This window comes from Myotis nattereri (assembly GCF_964212035.1).
Source record: "Myotis nattereri genome assembly, chromosome: 7".
Lineage (NCBI taxonomy): Eukaryota > Metazoa > Chordata > Mammalia > Chiroptera > Vespertilionidae > Myotis > Myotis nattereri.
Window position 1 is genome coordinate 51053665 of NC_138082.1, and position 24644 is coordinate 51078308.

Consider the following 24644-nt stretch of genomic DNA (forward strand, 5'->3'; position numbering starts at 1 on the left):
AAAAATTCTGTGGCACACCAAAAAAATTATTTTTGATGATCTGACAAGAAAATAAGTGTAATTTTGATTCATTCACACTGATGGCTATTGTTGAGTTGGCTCCTGATATTTTTTAATTTGGCAATCTAAGGAAAAAGGGGCAGTATCCTGACTAAATAGTCAGGTATTGCATGTTTACAAAATTCTTGCCACACACCAGTGTGCTTCTGGCAGAACACCAGTTGAAAATTGCTGATCTAATGAAATGTTTCAGTAGTATTCACAAAGAGAAGAAATAGTTGGTAAAATGCATTTGTAATTTAGCCAGTTTTGATTCAAATTACTAGAGCAGTCACCTATGTATGTGTGTTGACACGTACGTTTCCTCCTAAATTACATAAAGAAATTGGAATGAATAAACAAGTAAGAAAAGTATTTTATTTAGTTTGTTAATCAAGATCTTCCTTTTGGCACAAAACAGAAAAAAACCCTCAAACTAGCTTAAAGTGGGAAGGGGGATGACTTGTGGAATGGAAAGGAAAGATAGACTACCAAACCACAGAAAGGGTAATTTTGTAGTTGGGCTCCAAGAAATTGCTTTAACCAAGGACTTTGATGTAGCCCAAATAATCATTGCATCTTTTATCTCTAGTTCAGGAAATATGCTTATCATAGATCACTGGTTTGACCTCTTGTAACCTCTGCACTGAGAAAAGACTGGCTCTCTTTTCAGTTTCAGTCCAAATACTCTCATGACAGGGGAACTCTGGCATAGCATGGGTTAGATGCTCACTTCTGGTTTAATCAGCCTGGCAGAGGGTGGAGCCGTATGAAAACATGGCAGACTAATATAATCACACACGTAGAGGGGCAATCTCTAACAGAAGGTAGAAAGTACTGGGCAGTTACATAAAATTGCATAAACATCTATCCCCCAAAGTGGTTTCAATTTCACTGCCTTATTTGTTTCAATAGACCCCCACCAGATTCTTGGGCAATTCTCCATCTTTGGCACCTGTAATATTGATTTTTTTCTCTGATTGTTCTTTGATTTTTCTAATCAGTCCAACCCTACTTCTTTGCTTATGCTTATTACGGCTATGTCTTTCACTCAAGATTTGTATATACTCAATAACTCTAGTAATTATTTACTCTTGTAATATAAGCTGTGTTCAAGTAAGTGCTATATTTCCAACTGCTACAGACCATTGGTCAAGGACAACTTTAAATATAATAGATGACAGCTGAAAAATAATCTTTCTCTCAGTTTATTGAGAGTCCTAACAATATCACTTCACTTTTGTGTTACCTCTAGTAGTGGCCAACCTCAAAGATAGGAATCTTATAGCCATTCTAACTTCCTTTCCCCTATTTCTTAGTTGAAATGAAGACCCATTTCTTCTTCATTCAAGGTATGTCTTTTTTAATCTTATAACTATTATTAAAATAACATTTTTAGTACTCGGTACTCAAGTGCTATTACCTTGCTAAAGTATCTATTATCTGTAGTTGTGGGCCAACGCTCTTTTCTGGTTTTTAAGACTCCCCCAATCCCACTGAGCCCATCCTTCCTATACCATCTTGTTCTGCAGTGTTTCCTGATCAATCACCATCAGTCCCATCAGTATAGCCTTTCCACTCTACCACACAAACACCACACACATTTTTATACAGTGACATAGAGGAAAATATCTCACTGCTGTCTACATTCACATTTAGAGTATTCTGACTCAAATCACCTCATCTTAATTCTGCATATTTTTTAATGTTCAATTCCAGTCTTATCTCCTCTAATGATACTCAGGGCAATTAAACACTCTTTTCTTAACTCCAAATGCATTTGCAAATAAAACATGGTTGAATATTAAACACTTTCTTGCGGTATCATAATTCTTGATTTTCAAACCTATTATAAATTAGCTCAATGGCTAAAGTCATGCTCCACTTTTCTTTTGTATCTCCAACAGTGTTTACATGATTGTTGCTCAATAAACAACCAACTCATTGTTTCCTATCCAAAAGTGCTGATTCACATAGCTAGTTTTTGTGGAATAATGTGGGCTTAACAGTCTGGTGGAACTGGGTTTGACCTCATTGCCAGTGCTTACTAATAATGTAGCATCTGGACACACATGATAAAACATCTGAGTTTTTGTTTTCTATTATTGAAACGGATATAATACCCATCTTCCAGAGCTGTTGTGAAGGTCAAGTGAGGTACTGTGAAAACATTTAGCACTATGCCTGGCATCTAGCATATGCTCAATAAACAATTTCCTTCCTCTAATATCTGCTATTAACCTTTCTTTGAAATACTGATGGAAATTAGCTCTTGTATTTTCCCCAGGATATCGGGATGTTAGGGAAATTGAACAAATGAAGGAAGAAATTTGTCAGAGTGAGGCAGGAAGTTGAGATTTTATAGAATTCCAATGTTGAAGCAATTGAATATGGAAGCAAATGATAAGAGAGGCTTTATTACAGTATTAGCAAATGGGAAAGCACTAGACTAAAGCACCAAATCTGAGTCCAAGTCCAAGTGGTCATGCTAAATATCTGGGAGTTCCTGGAAAAGTTGCGTAGATCTTTGGGCCTATTTTTCTCATGAGTACAATGTTTTGGCTAGATAACTGTTCGTGCCCCACTTAGTTCTAAATTCTATGACTTTAGGAGTAACAATGAGGATAATGAGGCAGGGAAGTGAGGCAGAAGACTGATGACTGGTAAAACCATTGATAAGCTGATGTTAATGATGGGGAAACAAGGCTCATCAAGATGGAGAGTGCGGATGACAGGAAACAGACCTGAATTAACTATTCAAGAACAGGGGAATGTGTAAACTGACAGTTTCTTCTGGTTGGTAGTTCCTTATTATTATTAATAACATATACTATTCATAAAGAAGTTTATAGTTTAATTCCTCATATATCTTATTTTATTCCAAGAATTTTATACTAAATTTTTATATATGAAAACTACTATGTATTTCACACACATATGTAATATAAATATATATTTAATATGTAAGTAGATAAATAAAATATTTCTTATATCATTGGTGCTTAGCTGGCTTTTGATGACATTATATAGCTTGGATGGTTGCATTTCACATTTTGTGGGGTTTATAGTTTGCTCATTAAAATAAATTTAGAATTCCTATGGACTAGTTTATTACTGTTCAAATGACTGCACACTGCCTTTTAAATAACAGCATAGAAGTTTAGGTTGAATTGGTTAACACAAGAATGTCTCATAAAATAACTGTACAACTTTCAGTCTTTACTTAGAAAGTAAGTAAAGTTTACTTAGAAAGTAAAGTTTTTTCATCCTATTTTTGGAGCATATAAAAATTATATCATTTCTCTGCTGGTTGGGTTGATTAGATTTGAGTATCAAGAGACCTCAAGTTTCTATTGAGTTTCTCTAGGATGTTCTATTTTGGTTTTGGTTTTTATTGTGTTTTGATCATTACTCTAAGAAATCCTCCAATCATTCATAGTAGGTTAGACAACCTCTTCATCACACAAACATTTCCAACTAACTTGTAACTATTTTTTTCCAGGGAATATAGACAAAGTTTTGTAGTTCCTAAGATTTCCAACTAACTTGTAACTATTTTCCCATGGAATAGAGGCAAAGATTTGTAGTTCCTAAAGATTTGTGATTACTTTTCTTGCTATAACTCTCATTGTAACCCGTGATTAAGGGTCTATGATATATCCTTATTCTGCTAAACCCGGAAGGGAATTCAGATCATGGCACTTGCTCTAAGGATTTCACAGGTTGTTTAAAAATATAAAAGCCTAAAGAAACACAATTAGCTAAAAAGATCCCCTTATGATTTCCTGTAGGTAGAGATATTTGTAGTTCATTTACCTGGATAGCTTCTAACTCTTTCCTGGGTAGTTCAATATATTTCTATTAGTAAGCTGCCTATTTCAAATAGTAGCTGCGTCTGAAGCTTTACATAAGAAATGCTATATGTATAAATCAGAACTTATTTTAGATTCACCAGGGGGAAAATAATCATGGTGAGTCATTCCATAAAATGAAAAAATAATCACATTTCAATGGACACTCCACAATGTATCTGAATTTTCATGTACCAAGCTTGCTTGAAATACATTTGAGTGAATAAATGATGAAATGGAGATTTTTTTTTTCTGGATGGGTATTTTCTTTAGGTCATACTGTGACTGGGAAAATGTGATATTTGCTCCACTGACATATTAGTAAGAGTAGATAAAGATTTTTAATTAATATGATGTTTTAGGAAATAATTTTAGGAAATAATTAATATGATGTTTTAGGAAATAATTATGACTACTATTTTGACAGAGTTTCTCCAAGGTAAAGGCTGACTTACCTTGGTAAATAGTAAGTTTTACTTTGAAGTCCTAAAATACAGCTTTTACTTATAGTTGTTTAAGAGAATTGCCTTAAAAGGTTTCTTATTTTACAAGAGAAATTTCATAACTCTTTGTGTCCTTGGGCCTCTTTGCCTATGGTTTTGAGTTAAGAAACAAATTTTGAGTTTGTTTTATTGTTTTTCTTTCTATTGTCAAATAGACATTCATGCAACCACTCAGATAATTTATTAATCTTAATTATGGATGTGTGCATACTGAGGATGTTCTCCTACTGCTTTAATGAAATCTGCAGTTCCTTGTTCTATGAATCATTAACCTCAATTCTGAGGCATGCACCCAGAGATCCTTATTATAAAACATTTGTGGCACACTCTTTCAGGAATTTTTATAAAATCATAGAAATAAGACATTGTCTCTTAAAAAACAAAAATCATGAACAAGTTACTGTTTTTACTAAATTTAAGATATTTATGTGTAACTTCCAATAACATATAGATTTTTTCTTAATGTAAAAATACTAAAAAAAAAATTGTGATTTTAGAAGCATAGTGTACTAAAAATAGCGACAACTCCATAGCTGTTATTTAGTATCAAATTTAAAATGTGAACGATGAAATGTTTTAAAATCAGCATTTTCCTGAAAATCTATCAGATTTGTTAAATAAAACAAATCTACTTAAAATACTCCCCTGAAATAAAATGCTAAGCTTGTATCAAGTTGTCACATTTCTTTACTCTAGGTCTTCACTGGGATCTTCACAGCAGAAATGGTTCTCAAGATCATTGCCATGGATCCCTATTATTATTTCCAGGAGGGCTGGAATATCTTCGATGGCATTATTGTCAGCCTCAGTTTGATGGAGCTTGGCCTGTCCAATGTGGAGGGATTGTCTGTACTGAGATCATTCAGACTGGTATCTGCACATAGACTGTTTATATTTTCTTTTTCATTAACAGAACATTTCTTCTGCAAGTGAATCAAAATGTATTTATAAAATATTTACTTTGAATTTTAAATTTATACCAATATGTGTGGTAGTCTATGAAAATATATAAATGTTCTCTTTAAAATTAAGTGTGACTGTTTTCTAAGAATGATAAAAATGGTTGAAACACTTCATAATGATTAACTATGTAGGGCACATTTGAAAACATTTATGTGCTTCTAAAATTATGTTTTAAATTCCTTAACTTGTTTTTGCTTTAAAGTCTATACATAAATGCAAATAAAAACTCCAGGTCCCAATTAATCTTTGCTTTTTATCAACCTTATATGAGTGGGAGCTACATTAAAGGTACATGTAGGAAAATATTTGATAGCATCAGCACTTTAAACAATAGTAAAGCAAACTTTCTGAGGTCAGCTAACATTTTTTTGAAAAATATGTAAAATTTTGTTGGAAAATAAGTAAAATGTGTATTTTTTTCAAATGGAAAGAGAGCTTTCTATAAGTTTTTTTATCAAAGTAGTTTATTTTACTTTTACTTTATAAATGTGCAATAAGATATGTATTTCTTTTTACTCTCAGAAATATAGTATGAGGATGACATTAATTTGCTAAATTCATGTCTCTAATCAAAATATTAATTTGTTTTCATAGATGTATCTGTTGATGAATCAGAAATGTTTTATTTATCACATCTGAAATATTATATCTTTTTTTACTTTTGCATTTAAATAATATTATGATTTGATTTGCAATTCCAATATTATTAACACCTTTTTCTGGATTTGAATTTGTTTCGTATGTTTTGAGATTTTTATATCCAAATTTGTATCCCACAGAGTTGGTCTACAATATAGTACACTAATTAAATGATGTTTAACTTCAAAATCTATATTGTGATTGCTGCTAAGAGTAGCTTTTCACTTGATTGCAGCTTCGAGTTTTCAAGTTGGCAAAATCCTGGCCCACCCTGAACATGCTCATTAAGATCATTGGCAATTCAGTGGGGGCTCTGGGTAACCTCACCTTGGTGTTGGCCATCATCGTCTTCATTTTTGCCGTAGTCGGCATGCAGCTCTTTGGTAAGAGCTACAAAGAATGTGTCTGCAAGATCTCCAGTGACTGTAAGCTCCCACGCTGGCACATGAATGACTTCTTCCACTCCTTCCTGATTGTGTTCCGCGTGCTGTGTGGAGAGTGGATAGAGACCATGTGGGACTGCATGGAGGTCGCTGGCCAAACCATGTGCCTTATTGTTTTCATGTTGGTCATGGTCATTGGAAACCTCGTGGTACGTATACATTGCAAATATTCATAATAAGAACAGACCAGCTGGTGTGGCTCAGTGGTTGAGCATCAACCTATGAACCAGGAGATCATGATTCGATTCCCAGTCAGGGCACATACCTGGGTTGCAGGCTCAAACCCCAGTGTGGAGCATGCAGGAGGCAGCCAATCACTGATTCTTTTCTCATCATTGATGTTTCTATCTCTCTCTCCCTCACCCTTCCTCTCTGAAATCAATAAAAATATATTATTTTTTTAAAAAGAACAAGATCAGACAGTAGCTAGGAAGGTAGGCTGACACAATAGACAGATCTTTGGTTTTTCATCAATGACTTAGACTCAGATCCCAGTGCTGACACTCTAAGCATGGGCCAGTTACTTAAATTCTCAAGTTTCCAAACCATGAAACTGGAATAACAAAACTGAAATATTGTGGTTGCTATGATGATGAGATCTATCTGAAGTTTTTTTGGGGGGGAAATATTAGTGTTTTTCTTCAAGTAAATGTTTTTATAATCAAGATTAACTTTATCATAATATTTTATAACCTGAATTATTTTTATCCTAATATTATTTTGATAAAATAATAATCTCCAATATATCTTAAAATACAACTATCTACTCTATATTGAAATCACTCTTTATAAGTTCAGAGTTCATATTGTTCACTTACTCAAGGGCGTAAGTTACACAGTACCAAATTTTGAAGACAAATTTCAATGAAATAGAGCATTATACTAGTATTTTTAGCTATGTATTGTAATTATCCAAATGGCTTGGAAGGAACTAAATATATTCTTCCCTGTATATGCTTTCTAAAAGGAAAATAAAATTATTATAGTTTAAGTTACTCATACGACTGGACATTGACTAGATATAAAAGACCTACTTTTGGCTCTGGCTTAAAAGTATGGATGTGAAAACACAATTTGTATATTTAGTTTTAATGATTAAATTTCTCAATCATGTGTAGACAAAGCATTTCTTCATACTATCATACTGGACTATGCCTTGAGAGGTACATTTCAAATGAGAATGCTTAAAATAATGTTGTGGAATACCTTTGAATAAGCAATTTTTTCAGAATAATAAATTAAGAAGCTCTATATTCTGAACAAAATTTGATAAAGAAATAAGGAAACAAACTGGGATTTTTTATTTTCATGTGTTTTCCTACCATGTAACTTTTTTTTAACTCAGTAACTACATTTCAAGCTAAAAATATTCCTATAAATAAATTTCCTTTTGCATCAGTTATAATTAATTATTCTGTATTAGTCATATTTTATCTGATAATTAGATAATTTTCTCCATGTATCCCAGAGATACCCTCAGAGATAAGATTTCCTCATATTTTCTGTACAAAAAGAGGAAAGAGAAAAGTAATTTATGGGTCTAGCCTATGCCTTGGGATAATTTTAGATTTTTCTCCATCTGTTGAACTATTTGGACACAAATTTCAAAGCATATTTATGGGAAATGTATTATATAATTTGCAATTAGAAATTTCTGCTGTTATAAAAGTTTGTGGCTATTGGACAAAGGAATGTACATTTCAAGTATATTGTTTTAACATGTTGCTAGGCTATTAAACAAATAAATTCATTATTTAAACACAAAACTAGACATTCCCTATACAAACTGATAACATGAAGTAAAAATGACTAAGATGAAAATATCTACTTTTTTCTCATAGAGCTAAAACATAAAAATGGGATTTATTTTTCATTGACCACTCTGAGTAGACACAATTTAAATCTTAGAAGCTCTGCTTCCCCATTGTCCTCAGTAGGAAATAGATGGAGTTTGTTTTCCCATTCTGCCCTTACAGCAGACAGATGTCAGGTTCTTTTAAGTAGTATGTAATTAAGACATGGTGTCTAAAATACAGTAAGCAATGTAGAAGCAATCGATGAATTAATTTTAGCAAAGATCTATGAGTGTCTTAAGTTATTATAATAATGCATATTTCAATATTAATGTAACAATTTTTTTTCTTTTAGGTTCTGAACCTCTTTCTGGCCTTATTGTTGAGTTCATTTAGCTCTGACAACCTTGCTGCTACTGATGATGATAACGAAATGAACAATCTCCAGATTGCAGTAGGAAGGATGCAAAAGGGAATTGATTATGTGAAAAGTAAGATACGGGACTGTTTCCGAAAAACCTTTATTAGAAGGCCAAAAGTCCTAGAAATCCAGGAAGGCAACAAAATAGACAGCTGCATATCCAATAATACTGGAATTGAAATAAGCAAAGAGCTTAATTATCTAAAAGATGGGAATGGAACCACCAGTGGTGTAGGTACTGGAAGCAGTGTTGAAAAATATGTAATCGATGAAAATGATATGTCCTTCATCAACAACCCCAGCCTCACTGTGACAGTGCCAATTGCTGTTGGAGAGTCTGACTTTGAAAACTTAAATACTGAAGAGTTCAGCAGTGAGTCTGAACTAGAAGAAAGCAAAGAGGTAAGAATGCTTTTAAACTTTGTGTTGTATTTCTTTGAATAACCAGGCAATAAGATTACTTAGTATTCTTATGTGTTTATGTTATTTAAAAGTATATTGGACATTATCTATGGTAATATTCAAAAAGTATAAAATATTCTTGATTGGGAAATTCAATCATAGGAATTCCAACTTTCTATAGAACATGTTCATTTTGAATAATTAATATTCATTTTCCTGATAGTTTGAAAGTCTAATTTAAAAATATGGCCTTCCAAAAAAGAGATGTTAACTAATACTTTCTATTCTGTACTAATTATGCTCTTTAGAAAAATCAAGGAACCATATTTTATTGATCATTGTGAAAGTGTCATCTCCTTACTTTCTATAATATATTAGGGTTTGCTACAGTTTGTTTTAATGTGAAAGTTTATGTAGTTTTTCTTCACCTCTGAAAGTTTTATTGCCTATGATACTGTGTTATTCATTTATGAAAGGTTGTACATATTAGAAAGCTACATATAGCACTGATTATATTTTGCCCAGTCGGTGATGAGCAAATCTTCCAGATGAACTTGAAAATACTAAGAACTACTTACAAAAGCTCTACTTGAAGATTACAGTTAAATTATAGATTCAAAAGCTACTTTTATTGTCATAGACTAGTTATTTAAAAGAAAAGAAAGTAGGGAATTTTTCCCACTTTATGATAAGAATTCAAAGGATACCATATTAGTAGCTTAATGGTATTAATTCTGCAATATTGTGTTGTGGAGAACAGTATTAAAATTTTTACTATTACTTATTTGTGAACTTCTAATATACCAGTAAGAAATAAGTCTACCATGGAGTTATAAAAGAAAGTTTTAGTTTGAGGGCATAATATTGACGCCCCAGGAATCAGATCAGTGTTGTCTGATTTTGTGAGCATATTTTTTAACTTTCTTTTTTAAATAACAGTAGCAACAGAATTTGTATAAGTAATAAGTAGTTGACAATATTACAAGTGAGAGCTTTTTAATCTTTTTTAGGCATTTCATAACTGCTGATATATAATAGTAAGTTTGAAAATATTTTGGAAAGAGTAAAAATAGACATTAAATGATGCATAAGATTTTTTTCTCTGAATTCCACTCAAAGTCTACTTAGTGAATTCAATCCTAATCTACATGTTGCTCATTCTAGTAAAATAAGAAGTTAATTCTAATTTTTCATCTGTTATTGATTTATTTAAGAGGAGACGCCAATTAATTAACAAACATTTATTGAATACTTTGATCAACTTAGCATTCTGCTGGATACCAAGAGTAAGAAAGAATTAAAAGAGCGCTCCATAACATAACCCCCTTCAGGGAAACCTCAACATCTTTGAGGAAGCTAACACTAACTCACAAAATAATCAAAGACATTAAAAAGATTAATCCTATAGCATTGAATAGAAGGGTGTGGGTATTAAGAACAGCAAGAACATAGTAAGTTGCTAAATGGAAGAGATAAAATTAAAACAGACCTCAAAGTCTGGGTCAAATATACAAAGAGAAAGCAAAAAAGCAAAAACCTACTAAACTAAAGACAGAATTGAGAGTGAGCTTAATATTAAGGTGAGCCAGTGAAACAATCACCATGAATAAAGAATTGGTTGAGAAGATAGTGGGAAATATTTTGAATGAGTTAGTTTCAGATTGCTCAGTCTTTGAAGTAAGTTGATGAGTTTGGAATTGGTTGCATAGTCAATAAGAAGCTGTCTATATTGAAGCAGGGGAAAACCAACAGAAAAATGATGTTTTAGGAAATTTTATTTTGTATCAATGAGTTAAACAGTTTAGAGTGAGGGATACGTGGGGTTGTGGTGGGGAATGTAGTAGCAATCATTTGATAGCAATGAGGTGAGGAAATCCTGGAGTAAGGGAGTAAGTGTGAGGGTTTGATAAACCCAATAAAAAATCTGGGAAATTGGAAAAATGGTAATGCCAATGTCTAAAAATCTTTGTAGAAAAGATCACCAGGCTTATATGGGAAGAGAAGGAATTTCATTATGATATGCTGAAGCAGAAGTGACAATGTTTGGAACCAGAGACTGGGTGAAAGGTCAGGCTTTAAAAATAGCTTCAAAAATGCAGATTCATAATTATCTGATCCCTTGAAATTACAGGAGCTTACCGAAGAGGTAAGTACAAAGAAAAAATGAGGGAAGACAGGGACCAGACGAGGTTGGGTCCAAAAAGAGCTAGAAAAGCCAAAGAGCTGGAGAAATGTTTGCTACATTAATATCACAGGTTTCATCACCTTGGCACCGTGAAAACTAAATATCTTGAAACAGTTGCTTTCCATAATACTTCCAAAAACTCTGTAATGTCTGTAGATATCTCAAATGATTGCTTTGTAGAATACTACCTCACTGTCATGTCTTTTTAGTGGCTAAAAAATCATAAATTTGGAATAATGGGATACAATGTCTTCATTATCAAGTCCTAGAAAACATTTTGTTATCAGAACAAAAATTCCTTTATTGGGTGACTTTTTCAATAAGCATTCTCTCTTCTTTCAAGCTAATTTTGGATACATGGAATCTACTTACAGAATGTAATGAAATTGTTTAAAGTGTACAGAAAATAAGGTGGGAAAATGAATCAAAGTAAATATACAATTAAATACTTTTACAAAGTTAGGATAAAATGGCAAAGTATTTTGTGCAGTAAAATTAAATTCAACAGTAAATTTTATGTCAATGATTTTTAAAACTAGTACCAAAAAAATCCCTGGAAAGGTAACAGGGCAATCAATTTTCATATATGCTCACACAAAAATTAAAAGTACACTTTTTAAAAACAAAAATCAGCATGTTCTAACATTATAGAGAAGATTTAAATAAATTTCAGCAAAGTTCAGTTTTGATTTTCTGAAAACTGCTGACATTGAACATATTTCAGGAGCACATTAATGTTAGCTGTGTTCTTTTTTTAGTAATTATTGTGCACATGCATGCAAGCATGTGTGCATGCGTGCACACACACACACATATTCTTAAAGTGACATTTTGGCTCAAGTTTCTTAGTTATTGTTGTTGTTGTTGTTTTTTACCACAAGTAGCAAAAAAACATTGAGCTGTGCTTTGGAGAGCACAGTATCGTATCTCTTTGCCGACAAAGTGAGAAAACAAGCTAAACCCAGCAGAGTGATACATTTATCACAGGAAAAAAAAAAAGGAAGAGAAAAAATTTTGCATTTCATTTCTGCTTTAGGAAGAGGCAGTAAATTAATCATTAATGTAGATGGTGTATAAAACCTATCTAATCAACTCCTTTTATTGATTTTCATAATAAAATCTATCCAGCTGTAACACAGTTGGGGAGAAATTTTTAGATAAAAGTTTTTAGAGATAAAAAATGAATTGCTGTTATTATATAGTATATGATATATGATATATATGGACCACTAACAAACAGTCTGGTATGAAAATAAATATAAAGCTTTGCATGAAAAAAAATGTAAGAAAATTTAAGGTACAGATTTCAAAATAGCGATCTTTTTCTTTTTGAATAGTCTGGAATTACACAAATATTGTGACAAGATATAACATATAATTCTGTTCATTTTTATCTTTTTTAAAGTTTCCGTAAGCATGATTTCTTTGAATTTTTTTATAATTATCAATTTTGACAATTTAGTCCTTAAAAGGTTTCATTGTCTTCTTAGGTAAAGGATATAGAATAAATGCTCTTAAGAATCATATTTGAAGTTGAATTCCAAAGCACAATCTAGCATTATCCTGCTGTGACCTTCACTGCTTACCATTCTTACTTCTCACAGGGGTAAAATCGAGCGGGAGCCATCAAGAATGCAGCTCTGGGGGTTTTTAACCAGCCAGAAACTCGTGCCACCACTTTTACCCAGGTTACCCAAGCAAGTGTACAAGTACAATTACTTACTAAATGAATCTTGACTGGCCTGCATGCTACTCAGCTATGTTCCTTCCCCTGCCGTGGCAAGGAACTGCTAGACATGCTCAGCTGCTCTCTGCTGAATCGTGTGACACATCACAGCATGGTCAGCTACACGGGCAGCCCCAACATCATATCTGGTTCTGCTAATGAATTTTCCAGTTTAGTCCCTGTACACTTTTAAAAGCAATAATTGCATGATCATAGGATTTATATCTATTTTAAAACATGATAGGAATGTTTAAAGTTCAAGATAGTCAAGAACTTGAGGGCATGCATTTTTATTTATTTATCTGCTTTTATTTCGTTAAAGTAAGACCACAACTTTTTGTTGTTGATTCAGCCCTTATAAGTCAATTGTATTACCAAAATGAGACTCACATAGATGTTTAATTAGTGCTTCCATATTCAGATCTGTAAATATAATTTTCAATCCATCCAACCCATGTGCTCCAAATGGAAATGTTTGTTTTCATGTGTTTTGGGATAAGCTCTTTTAAAAGAAGAGTAGGGTGATCATAAATTTTTGGATATGAAGGGCCATAGTCTGTATGCATTTGGGCACTACATATCTTGGATTTCATGTAGTTTAGAAAAGTTGTTAAATCATATGTCTGCAAAACCCTAAGTGATCACTGTAAAGTAATTAAAAGGAGGAAAGCATCATTATATGGGGAAGAAAAAGTTCCTTGTGTCTTGATCATTAAGTAATTGGTCCAGTGTACCCATTTTTTAAAAATTTCCCTGATCTACATTAATTTCTCCCTAAAATGTTCTACCCAAAACTGAGCAGGCAAAAAAAAGAGTTGGAAAATTTCCTACTTTTGAATATTAATTATAGTTTTATGAAGAGTAAAGGGCATCTCCCAAAATTACTGTAGGTTTGTGGATTAACTAAATGTCTAGCTTATTCTCTTGACTCAACTTTTTCCTGTTAATATCATTGCTTATTGGAGCCTGAGTGAGGGTTTTGGGAAAGAAATTATAAAGCAAAAGTGAGAGGTTTATGAATATTGGCAATTTTCAAGGCTCTTGGTGAAAAATGATATTTAAGTAGAGTTTAGAGTTGTTTCTAGGTTTAATTTATAAATACTTTCTTATTCTTTAGAGATAACTGATAATTAGCTGTAGACTGGAACAAATTCAGAAATAAGATTATTAGTGAAAAATAGGAAAAAAAAATGCAGTCCCAGGTGATTTATGCATTTTTTTAATTTAAAATGACCGAATGTGAGGTGTCTCTTACAGAAGCACAGATGGGTGTGTGAATAGCCATTTTAGAGAACTGTTCTGGTGCTTTAGTATATTTCTGCTGAAATTACTCAATGAAGACTGGTTTAGATGACAATTTTTTGTGGATCTTCTCAAGATAAACCAGCCTTTTCTTCTGCCCTCTTGATGCCCCTTTACTTTATCCTTCAATTACCACATAATTATTTTTAGTTTCATATATTCTGTCCTTATTAAGTCTACTTTAAAAGGAGTATAGGGGGGATTGCACATTTTAAATGTTGAGGCCAAACCAAATACAGGTGATTTATATTTTTAACCATTCAAAAAGTGGTCCATCAAAGAGAACTATTGGTTCTAGTTGTGTACTTCCTGCCTTGGATAAGCAACCCAGTGGTCTCAACTATGTGACTACCTGTTCGTCAAGTGAAATGTCTTCATTCAAGATATGGATATGCATATCCAAAAGATCAGACTAAGGCCCGATAGTATGTCTGACCAAAAAATTTTCCTCTTCTACTTACAAGACAAAACCCAAAGGGGTTTTGAGGTCAATGGCTAGATTTTAAAGGCAATCTGTAATGGCTGAATCTTTTATTTTCGCCTCTTGATTCATACAGCAGTTTGTGAGAGTCAAACATTTGATAGCTGATTGAAAACAAACGAAATGTGAGCGCATTTCAGTGGAAGTAGGCCAGTTGCTAACATTCTCTTCTATCTCTGAAAGTTAAATTTCATTATTTAATTGGATAAAAATCAAGAGGAACATTCATCATAAGGGGAGGATTTCTATATAAGTTCATGCTCTCAAGGGAAAACATGGTCTCATGGCTTTCCTGGGCGCTGATTCTGGTATTTCTGATGAGTGGTACTTGTAATTAATCTTCTTGAAAACTTCATGTTCAGGTACCATGTCTTTGAGCGCATGGTTCTTGGATCAGCGTGCAGCTTCCACAGCATTGCGCCAGGCTTCTGCTACAGCCAGGCATGTGTTCTGCGGCTGAATTAGGCCTGGAGAATGTTGCATCTTAAAACCTGCTTTCCAGTGTGCATTTGTACAGCATAAGCCATCATCCCTCTGTAGACTCAGTAATTTCTACAAGGGATGGGAGAGTCTAATCTTAAGTGCCATACAATTTGGGAGGAGCAGGAAGAAAATAGTACAAGAAAACAAGTCTCGGCTTGTACTATGTGGCTTTATATGAAAGCATAAGCATTGCATCGTTATGCCTATAGAGCTAATCATGTTTTTCAAACTACTTCAGAACAAATATTAATTTTAGTTATTTAGTACAGTCATTAAGCTCCTTAATATGAAAAAAATTCATTTCAGGTTTTCTTTGCTTTTTTTTATATCGTTGTAGTATCACAGCTATGGCAATATAGAGAAAGTAAGTTCTTTTTTGTATTTATCACCATTCACTTGCTTTTAAATCAGTTACATGTGTTTAAATAGCCATCCTAGAAGTCATTTGGGTTTGGCCAAGATAAAATGTATTACAAACTACCCTCTACCAGAGTATGAATGTCAAAGTGTTGAACTTAGAAAATGTTTAGATTATGTAGATAGTATTTTCTCAATGTATAGAATTTTAAATGCTTAACTAGTTACCTGGGGTATAAAATCATGATTTAAAACCACAGCAATAAAATTCTTTATGGATCCAGTGAATAGAGCCTATAAGGAAGTACCTCATAATCGGTAAGTTGTTATAATGTAATGACAGTCTAAGCTTTAATTATAAATGCAGGTAAATTTACAACTTTTATGTAGTTGATCTAATATTTTGATAACTTTCCTATGAAAAATTTTGGCCTATGAAGATTATAATATGAAAAAGCCTGATTCTTTAATTTAAGAAGAATTAATCTTATATCAACCTCAATAGGGAAAGGAGCTTCCCACAGAACACTTTTTAGTGAAACGAACACTAACCTACCAACTATGTTTGAAGCTTTGGTGCAGGAGGGTCTACAGATCTCTGAACATTCCTTAAGGAGCTTTAAAGATTGTAAGTTTAAAGAACTTATCCTTAGAATCAGCAAATTCCTGGATAACAGTGAAGCGATTCTCATTGTAAAATAGGTTTGAGAAGAGAAGGCATGTAGAATTTTTTCCTTTTCTGTTTTCAAAAAACATGTTATGTCTCACAATACCAAGTGGATAGAGGTGAACTAACTCACTACTGAACCTCTTTACATTATGATTTTGAATGCATAGTCTCTAGAGCCATTTAGAAAATTAAAATTATGTGTATCCAAATATGTTAATCACATTCACCAACGTTTATAATCCAAAGACAGTACCATAACAAAAATATGTATTGAGGTCAAAACTTAGTAAACAGTAGATCCAGTTGTCATTCAGATTAGCAGTTACTATTACTGGTGCTGTGAAGAGTTTGCTTTAAATAAGTATTTGTATTTAAATATAAGACATAATATAGAGCAGACAAATATTATGAAAAACAATAAACATCTTAGAGTCATATGAACAGTGCTAAAATGAGAAGTGAAGGGTGAGTATATTTTCAAAAGTTTTCAAATAGGAAAGTACACGTGTATTTATGTGGGTATATACATATATACTATTAATTTCTTCTCTCAGATTTATTTATTGAGTGATTGAGTGTTTGCCAATATTTTAGAGAAACATTTTTGAAATATGTTTTTATCACTAAATATTAATTAAATAATTCCTATTTATGCAGAAAAATGTGTTTCCTAATACAATTAAATAAGCTCTGTTAAGACAATAATTACTTATCAAAATGGAGAGATGAAATTATCTAAATACTATAATTCTGTCTGTAAGAGAAACACAGCCCAGCTGGTGCCGCTCAGTGGTTGAGTGTTAAACTGTGATCCAGGAGGTCACAGTTTGGTTCCTAATCAGGTCACATGCCCAATTGTGGGCTTGATCCCTAGTAATGGGTGTGCAGGGGGCAGCCAATTGATGATTCTCTCTCATCACTGTTGTTTCTATCTCTCTCTCTCTCCCTTCCTCTCTGAAATCAATAAAAATATATTTCCAAAAAAAAAAGAGTAACATAGAAATATAATTATTCATTTATTCACTCTTCATAAACTCAACAACGGTATTGTCTATTTTGTGCTTGGATTGTCTGGTATGTGTGTGTGTGTACATTTTGGTATATATGTTTTTGTATATGTACATAAATTATGATTTTATCTGTGGTAATTTAGATATATAGATATATAGATATATAGGTATCTATATCTATATCTATATCTATATGAACATATTTGGTGAAAACAAACAAGTAAAATGGACTAAGCATTCTATGAAATTTAGTGTGGAGAAATAATGCAAGAAATAAAGGCTTCATGGGAGATGGACCATGACCAGGCTCAAAATAAATCATTGAGCTTGGACTGGCCAAGAGGAAGAAGCATGAAATTTTTTATAAGTAAACTCAAAAAATATTTGTTTTTTTACTGGTTTTTGTATGCAGTTGTGATGTTATCATATTATGCAACTATGATATTCTTGCTAACACTCATTAAACATTATAGTGTCCAACCCATAAAACAGTGAAATTAGAAGGGGAGAGTTGTTGCCAAGTCTAAATAATTATCCAGCATTTTCTTCATAATACCAGAATCGGCTACAATTCTATCCAGCAATAGCTTTCCTGGGATTTTCTTAAAAAGAATAATGATATTAAAAGAAAAGAAAAGTCCTCGAAGAAAATATGTCCACCTCTCCAAAAAATAGAGAATTTTAATGGTAAAATTCTTGTACTATAATGATCCTATGAACCATCAGCCCAAAAGGATGGCTTCGCTTCTCTTTGTAGCATAATCCAGGATAGGAGGTATTTCATTATAGAATTATATTTTGACTTAATTTTCATAATCTATTTAGTTGCACCTGGTTAACTTCACCCTCAAAGTAACATCACAAGAAGTATCATCTGGATACTACTCTTCAGTTAGGTCGCATTATAACATATCAAACTATATTTGCATTATGATTTCAGTAAATCAAGAATTTTGAATCAAATTTTCTCCTGCGCTTAGGAAGACATTTAGGCATATTTTAGTAACACATTAACTCTTTCAGAAGGCTAGGGCAGAGTGACCCTTCCATTCAGCTGCTAAAGCTAATGGAGGCTTTGAAACCATTAAGATGACCATGCACCGTTCTTTCATTCTGAAAGCTTTACATTGCCTAGGTTTTGATGTATGTCATGTCTTTGCATCAGTTTTCATAAAATGTTGCACATCCATAATGTCTTCCTAAGTGACCTCAGAGTACTTATTAGATATTTATTATTGTAACCTTAAAGTGGTTCTTGCTAGCCACGTAGCATGTCACAGTGATTTATTTAATGGAAAGATCCATAGCCTGATCACATGTTGAACTAAGAATGTGCTCCTAATAAGTCAAAACAAATTCTGAACAATGTCATTGATGAAGAAATTCCCATTTAGAAATCTTTAGCAAATATTAAACAGGAGAGAGAGAAAGAGAGATCATTTTTCTGCTAGTAAAGAAGTAAAGTAAGAAGAAGATTATGTAAGTCAGAGAAAAATATAGCTCGAAATTGAAGTATAATGACTTTGACTAATGTTAATGAGCCATTCTTCCTTTCTAAAATTACAGAAACATGGACAGTAGTACAGGCAACTGGTAATGTTCTTTGCCCTCTGAAAATTTCCATTGGAAGAGGTGGAAATTAGAATTTGACTTGATACATTTTAATTAATATAATCAGTAGTGGATGCCAGCATGCCAAACTTATATCAAACTATTCTTGAGTTGGCCTGAGTATTGATGAATTAAATGCTTTTCATGTGGCATTCATATGTAGAGATCATAAAACTAGTTAACCGGTATAACCCATCTTTCCCAGTCACCCACATTGAATGCTGTCTAAACTTTATTTTCTCTGAAGTAAGTCAGTAGTTACATTGCTTTGAATAGGACTTTAATTATGTTAAATTATTAGTACATAATCATCAGTAATGTTAATGGAGTCAAATACCATTTTTTTCACACTATGACAGAGCATTTCCAAATTAACTAATAAAAGGGGAGAGAAATCACATCTTTGCAATGGGGTTTTGTTTCCAGAAATTAAATGGAACCAGCTCCTCTGAAGGAAGCACTGTTGATGTTGCTCCTCCCCGAGAAGGTGAACAAGCTGAGGTTGAACCTGAAGAAGACCTTAAACCAGAAGCTTGTTTTACTGAAGGTAAACTAGCTCTAATGCGATTAAATGTAATCTCCCTTCTTTCCTTACAGAGACCAAATATACCTCATTTGACAGAAATATTTCAAAGAAATGAAGGCATGTTTATCCTTGCTTTCCTCTTTTCTTCCAAAAAGTTAATTTATCTATATTTCCGGATTGTATTATAGCAGTGGCCACGCCTGTGCAATTAAGATGATTTGACATGTCTTTTTTTTTCTTCCCTCCAGAATATGGAAAAGTTAACCTTATGAGATAAATGGCATTCTGGAATGTCATCTCACTGATACAGCAATGCCTTCAGACTCCATTGTTAGTGTGGTGATTTGATTTATAGCTGCTGTAATTACACCCCATTCCGCCCTGGCCGGGTTGCTCAGTGGATAGAGCAACCCTGGTTTGATTCCAGTCAAGGGCATGTATCTTGGTTGCAGGCTCCTCCCCGGCCTGGGCCCTGGTAGGGGCTCATGCAAGAGGCAACCAATTGATGTGTTTCTCTCACATCGATGTTTCCCTCTCTCTCCCACTCTCCCTAAAAATCAATGGAAAAATGTCCTTGGGTGAGGATTAACAAAAGAAAGAAAGAAATTTAATTACACCCCATCCCTTACAGTTTCAAATGTGCTTAATTTGTGCTGTGACCAGAGCTGTTAGGGGCTGTAGCTGTGTTGTAGAGCTTTGTCAGGAAGAAGAGCAGTTGTTCTCACAGCAACCACTACAGCATCTTGCTTATAAATCCATAGAGATTTGCTGATTCAGTGTGATTGCATTAAATCTGATGAGGGGAAGCCCAGAGAGTTAGAGCAGAAGAGTAGATGGAAGTTAGAAATACAGTAACATGAAAGCAAAGAGGGGGAAGACAAAGGAATAGAGATACTGACTGACGAGATGAGTCATAGGTGTGACTAAGAAAAGCAGTGAGGCTGGAATAAATTAGCTTGGAGAAACTGACAGTGGCCAATACTGGGGAACACACAGGGATTCTCTGTGCATGAAAAAATGGGAAATGAAAATCCAGGATCGCATCAAAAAAGGAATAAGCAATTTGAACATGTAGTTTTTCCCTAATCCTGACAAGTGCTATTTTCATCAATGGCCTTGAGGCAGAGAGATCCTAACTAGCGTTAAAGAACGAACCCATTTATATTTACGCAACTTTTGGTAAAGTAATTCCTTGAATTCTAGAAATTGATGATTCATTATACTGGAGGGGTGCTGAAGATAACTAGGTAGTGAAGTAACCAGTTACCCTATAAAATGATGATTTAAGACTGAGATGGGAGTAACAAAATTTATTTTTTCCTAATTAAGAGTAAAATTTATTTTCCTAACTTATTTCATTTACTCTTATCTTTTAGGATGTATTAAAAAGTTTCCATTCTGTCAAGTAAGTACAGAAGAAGGCAAAGGAAAGGTCTGGTGGAATCTTCGGAAAACCTGCTACAGCATTGTTGAACACAACTGGTTTGAGACTTTCATTGTCTTCATGATCCTCCTTAGTAGTGGTGCTTTGGTAAGTCAAATGCATGTTGACAAGAATCAGGTCTTAGTAAAATAGCTTATTCTCCGAAAATACCAAAAGCATACACTGAGTTTAAAAAACAAATGAGCCCTAGCCGGAGTGGCTCAATGATTGAGAGTCTACCAATGAACCAGGAAGTCACTATTCAATTCCTTATCAGGGCACGTGACTGGGTTACGAACTCAGTCCCCCAATGGGGGGCATGCAGGAGGTAGTCAATCTATGCTTCTCTCTCATCATTGATGTTTCTATCTCTCTCTCCCTCTCCCTTTCTCTCTGAAGTCAATAAAAATTTTAAAAATTTTTCAAAAAGCAAGTGAGATATACCTGTGCCTTGCAGAGCTTGGCATCTAGGGTTTAACTCTGCAAAATTCAGTACAGAATAAATCAGGACCATGACGAGCCAGATGGACTTTCTCATCTGGTGTTTATCTAACAGATGTTCTCCTCACTGAGAAAACCATTTCCAGAGACATTCTGTAACTATGCTACCTTCCATATCAAATACCATCCACTTGTCCCTAAAAATCATATTAACACTTAGGGAATAAAAAATGTATCTTGATTTATTTATGTCTAGTCAATTTATTCTTTCAAAATAAACCAGGTCCTTCAGGGAAACATTCAAGGTCATGTTGGAATAAGTCAAGTCTTCCCTTCATTAACAAAACTTCTAATTATTTTTCTCAGTGTATATTACTTCTCTAAAAGCATGTCTTTGTAGCAGTAATTGAAATAGAGATTTGGTATGAAATCAAGGAAGAAAGCACATACTAAATCAGTAAAAATACTGACATTTATTTGACTACATTTTCCATTAGTTTTAGTTTTTAAATTTTGCCTGATATCCAATGTTTGTCTGATATTAGCTAATACTTATCAAATTATTGCTGTGTGACCAGTATTATACTAAGTGATTTTATCAAATATATGGGGAAGGCAAGCCATTCAAATAAAATTCTTCATTCACAGGCTTTTGAGGATATATACATTGAACAACGAAAGACTATCAAAACCATGCTCGAATATGCTGACAAAGTCTTCACTTATATATTCATCCTGGAGATGCTTCTCAAATGGGTAGCTTATGGATTTCAAACATATTTCACAAATGCCTGGTGCTGGCTAGATTTCTTAATTGTTGATGTAAGTATACTGATTAATTTTTAGAAAATGATTTCTTAAATAGCAAGTTTGACATTTCATATATATCTATAACTAAAACCTTGACTTTTGAGAACTTAGTTTCACTAATCCTGACACAATTATGCCGTTACCTTTTAAAATATGTATAATAGATACAAAAATTAGAAAAGTCTCATGGAAAACAGAAGTCCTAGAAATGTGGACAGTGGTAACAGAAAATACAGAAATATGTTCCATGCCACAAGAAGACAGCTCTTCTTTTTCTGAAAGGTTAGGACCTCAAATTCAGGAATAGCTAAAAAAATTTCTGCTAATTGACAGATCTAAGCATTTATCTTATTAACAGTTAAATTAAAGTAAGTTCAAGAAAGTAAAATCAAGACAAGCTTTGGGCCCAGGCATTGTGAGAACTACCTCTTACACTTACTAGGGAACATGTTATTAAATAATGTTAAAATAAATTATACTGTATTCATTCAGTCACATACCCACAGAGACAGTGAAATGCATTTCTAGTCTTAAACCAGTAGTTATATAGCCCAGTAGTAATCAAATATTTAGCACGCAAAGAGTTAGGTGTAGGAGTACTGCTCTAAACTGATTGTCCTGGGGTGAGTAGTCATAGGAATGTTGGCAGTAGTGGAATCTGTTTAACTTGCAGTCTATTTTTTTTTATTATTATTATTTTAAGCAATGTAGTGGCACTGGGACAAAACGATAGTTACCTGGTGTTTTGTAGTCTGTGATATTCCATTGCACAAGGCTTCACAGCCTCCCAGCAAGTACCTCTAGCTGTTTCATAGCAATCATAAAGCACTTTATTTTTAGCTCTAACACTTGGCACTATAAATCAATGATTGTCATATGTGTGCATTCATTCTTTTTATCATTTTTGACAAGTATGGGCTTATCTAAATTCTACTTTCCTTTCTCTCACACATACATACTCATAATTCTATAACCAAAATGTGTTTAACCCTTTGAGTTGAAAAGAAATCTGCTGCTGAGTCACTTTTAATAGACCAGAAATAACTTCCAATTTCCATGGCTGGTCTTTAATGATTAATAGAGATGAGTCTCAATACTGTCCTGAAAAGTTATCCATCAAAGTTAAGTTTAATATTCTCATATTCCGCAGCTGGAATGGACCTTAAAGAATATCCAGCCTTTATTCTAGATAGTTTTCTGAAGAGTTTATTCTAAACTGAAGCCTCAGTTTAAAGAATTTTTCTAAAATAACACAACTTAGTAACAAAGTTGAGATTAGTGTCCAAATTTCCTAATTCTAAATTCAGTGTTCCTTACCCATCCCCACTCCCAGATTTCATATCTAACTGGTACAAATGTAATATTTTTTTCAGACTGGGCTTGGGATTTAGCATCTATAATCTCTAGCTTCTCCCTGAAATGATGAAACACTAAATATATTTAAGAATCTTCTCTGGTTTGAAAAGATTTTGCCATGTATTAAGAAAATCCACAAATGTGATAGAACTCCAGAAAACTCTGAAGTTTACTGAATATTTACATTTACTGAAAAAAATGTACATTCACTGAAATACTTATTACATTGCATTTTTAGTATTTCCATGTATTTTCCTCATGCAGAAGACATGAATACCATGCAAAAATCTCACAAGAGCAGGGATATTGTACCATCTTAGTATCCTTAACCACTTTATGTAAATGGTTATTCAGGTCTCTATTAAATAATGTCAAAAATGAATAAATTAATGAAAAAGAATGGTTCCCAAAAAATTACTTTCCTTTTGGTGGGACTGAATTAGTAGATTAGAACTGGGTACTTAAAGCCTTCTGTCGCTGGGTAAATTATATTATCTTAAATGGGTCTATTTTCTTCTTTCGCCTAAAGCAGGAACTGAAATATATGAATTACTGTAATCTCAGATAACTATTTTTTCTCAGACCACTAGGCTAATGTAAATGTAGAGTTAAAACAGTTTTTGAAAGTATAAGTAAAATATATGTAAAAGGGGTTCACAATCCATCGGGTATTTTTGCAGTAACAAAACTAAACAGCTATAGAATTGTTTTTAAAAAAAATCTGAGGTATAAATGAAGTATGTCATACCTGAAGGAATATACTTTCAAATGTTGAAAAATTTACTTATGTAAAAAATGTACTCTATTTTATTCCTTACCTAAAAGTAAATTTTAGTGAGCTACCTGTCCAGCCTCAAAACATTCATTCAAATATTCTGAGCACTTTGTTATTGTAGATAAGGGAGAGATAAATAAGACAGATTAAACTTGAGCTTTCACTCTGATATCTTTTTTGCTGATCTGACAGGTGTAATTTTGATTCATTCATAATGGATGGCTATTGTTGTGTTGGCTGTTGTCATTATTTTGACAACTTGTGGGAAAAGAGGTCAGTGCCCATAAATAGTCAGGTATTGTTTTTAAAAAATTCTTGTGGCATCTTGGTTGAAAGTCACTGTTCTATGGGAGTATAGAACAGGTAGTAGAGCTATAAACAAATAAACTCTAAAAATAAGTTAATAGATTGTGATTGCCGCTATTAAATAACGC

General features: G+C 33.2%; 1 protein-coding gene across 1 annotated transcript in view; it reads left to right on the forward strand.

The window, feature by feature from the left end:
• Nucleotides 1-24644, forward strand: part of LOC308522727 (sodium channel protein type 3 subunit alpha-like) — a gene marked incomplete at its 3' end in the record, with an annotated part of 110076 nt that overhangs the window by 67853 nt on the left and 17579 nt on the right. Inside the window, 6 exon segments of the mRNA XM_081096285.1 lie at nucleotides 5090-5263; nucleotides 6231-6587; nucleotides 8587-9054; nucleotides 19306-19426; nucleotides 20782-20936; nucleotides 21918-22091. Of these exon segments, the coding sequence (XP_080952411.1) occupies nucleotides 5090-5263; nucleotides 6231-6587; nucleotides 8587-9054; nucleotides 19306-19426; nucleotides 20782-20936; nucleotides 21918-22091 (1449 nt within the window).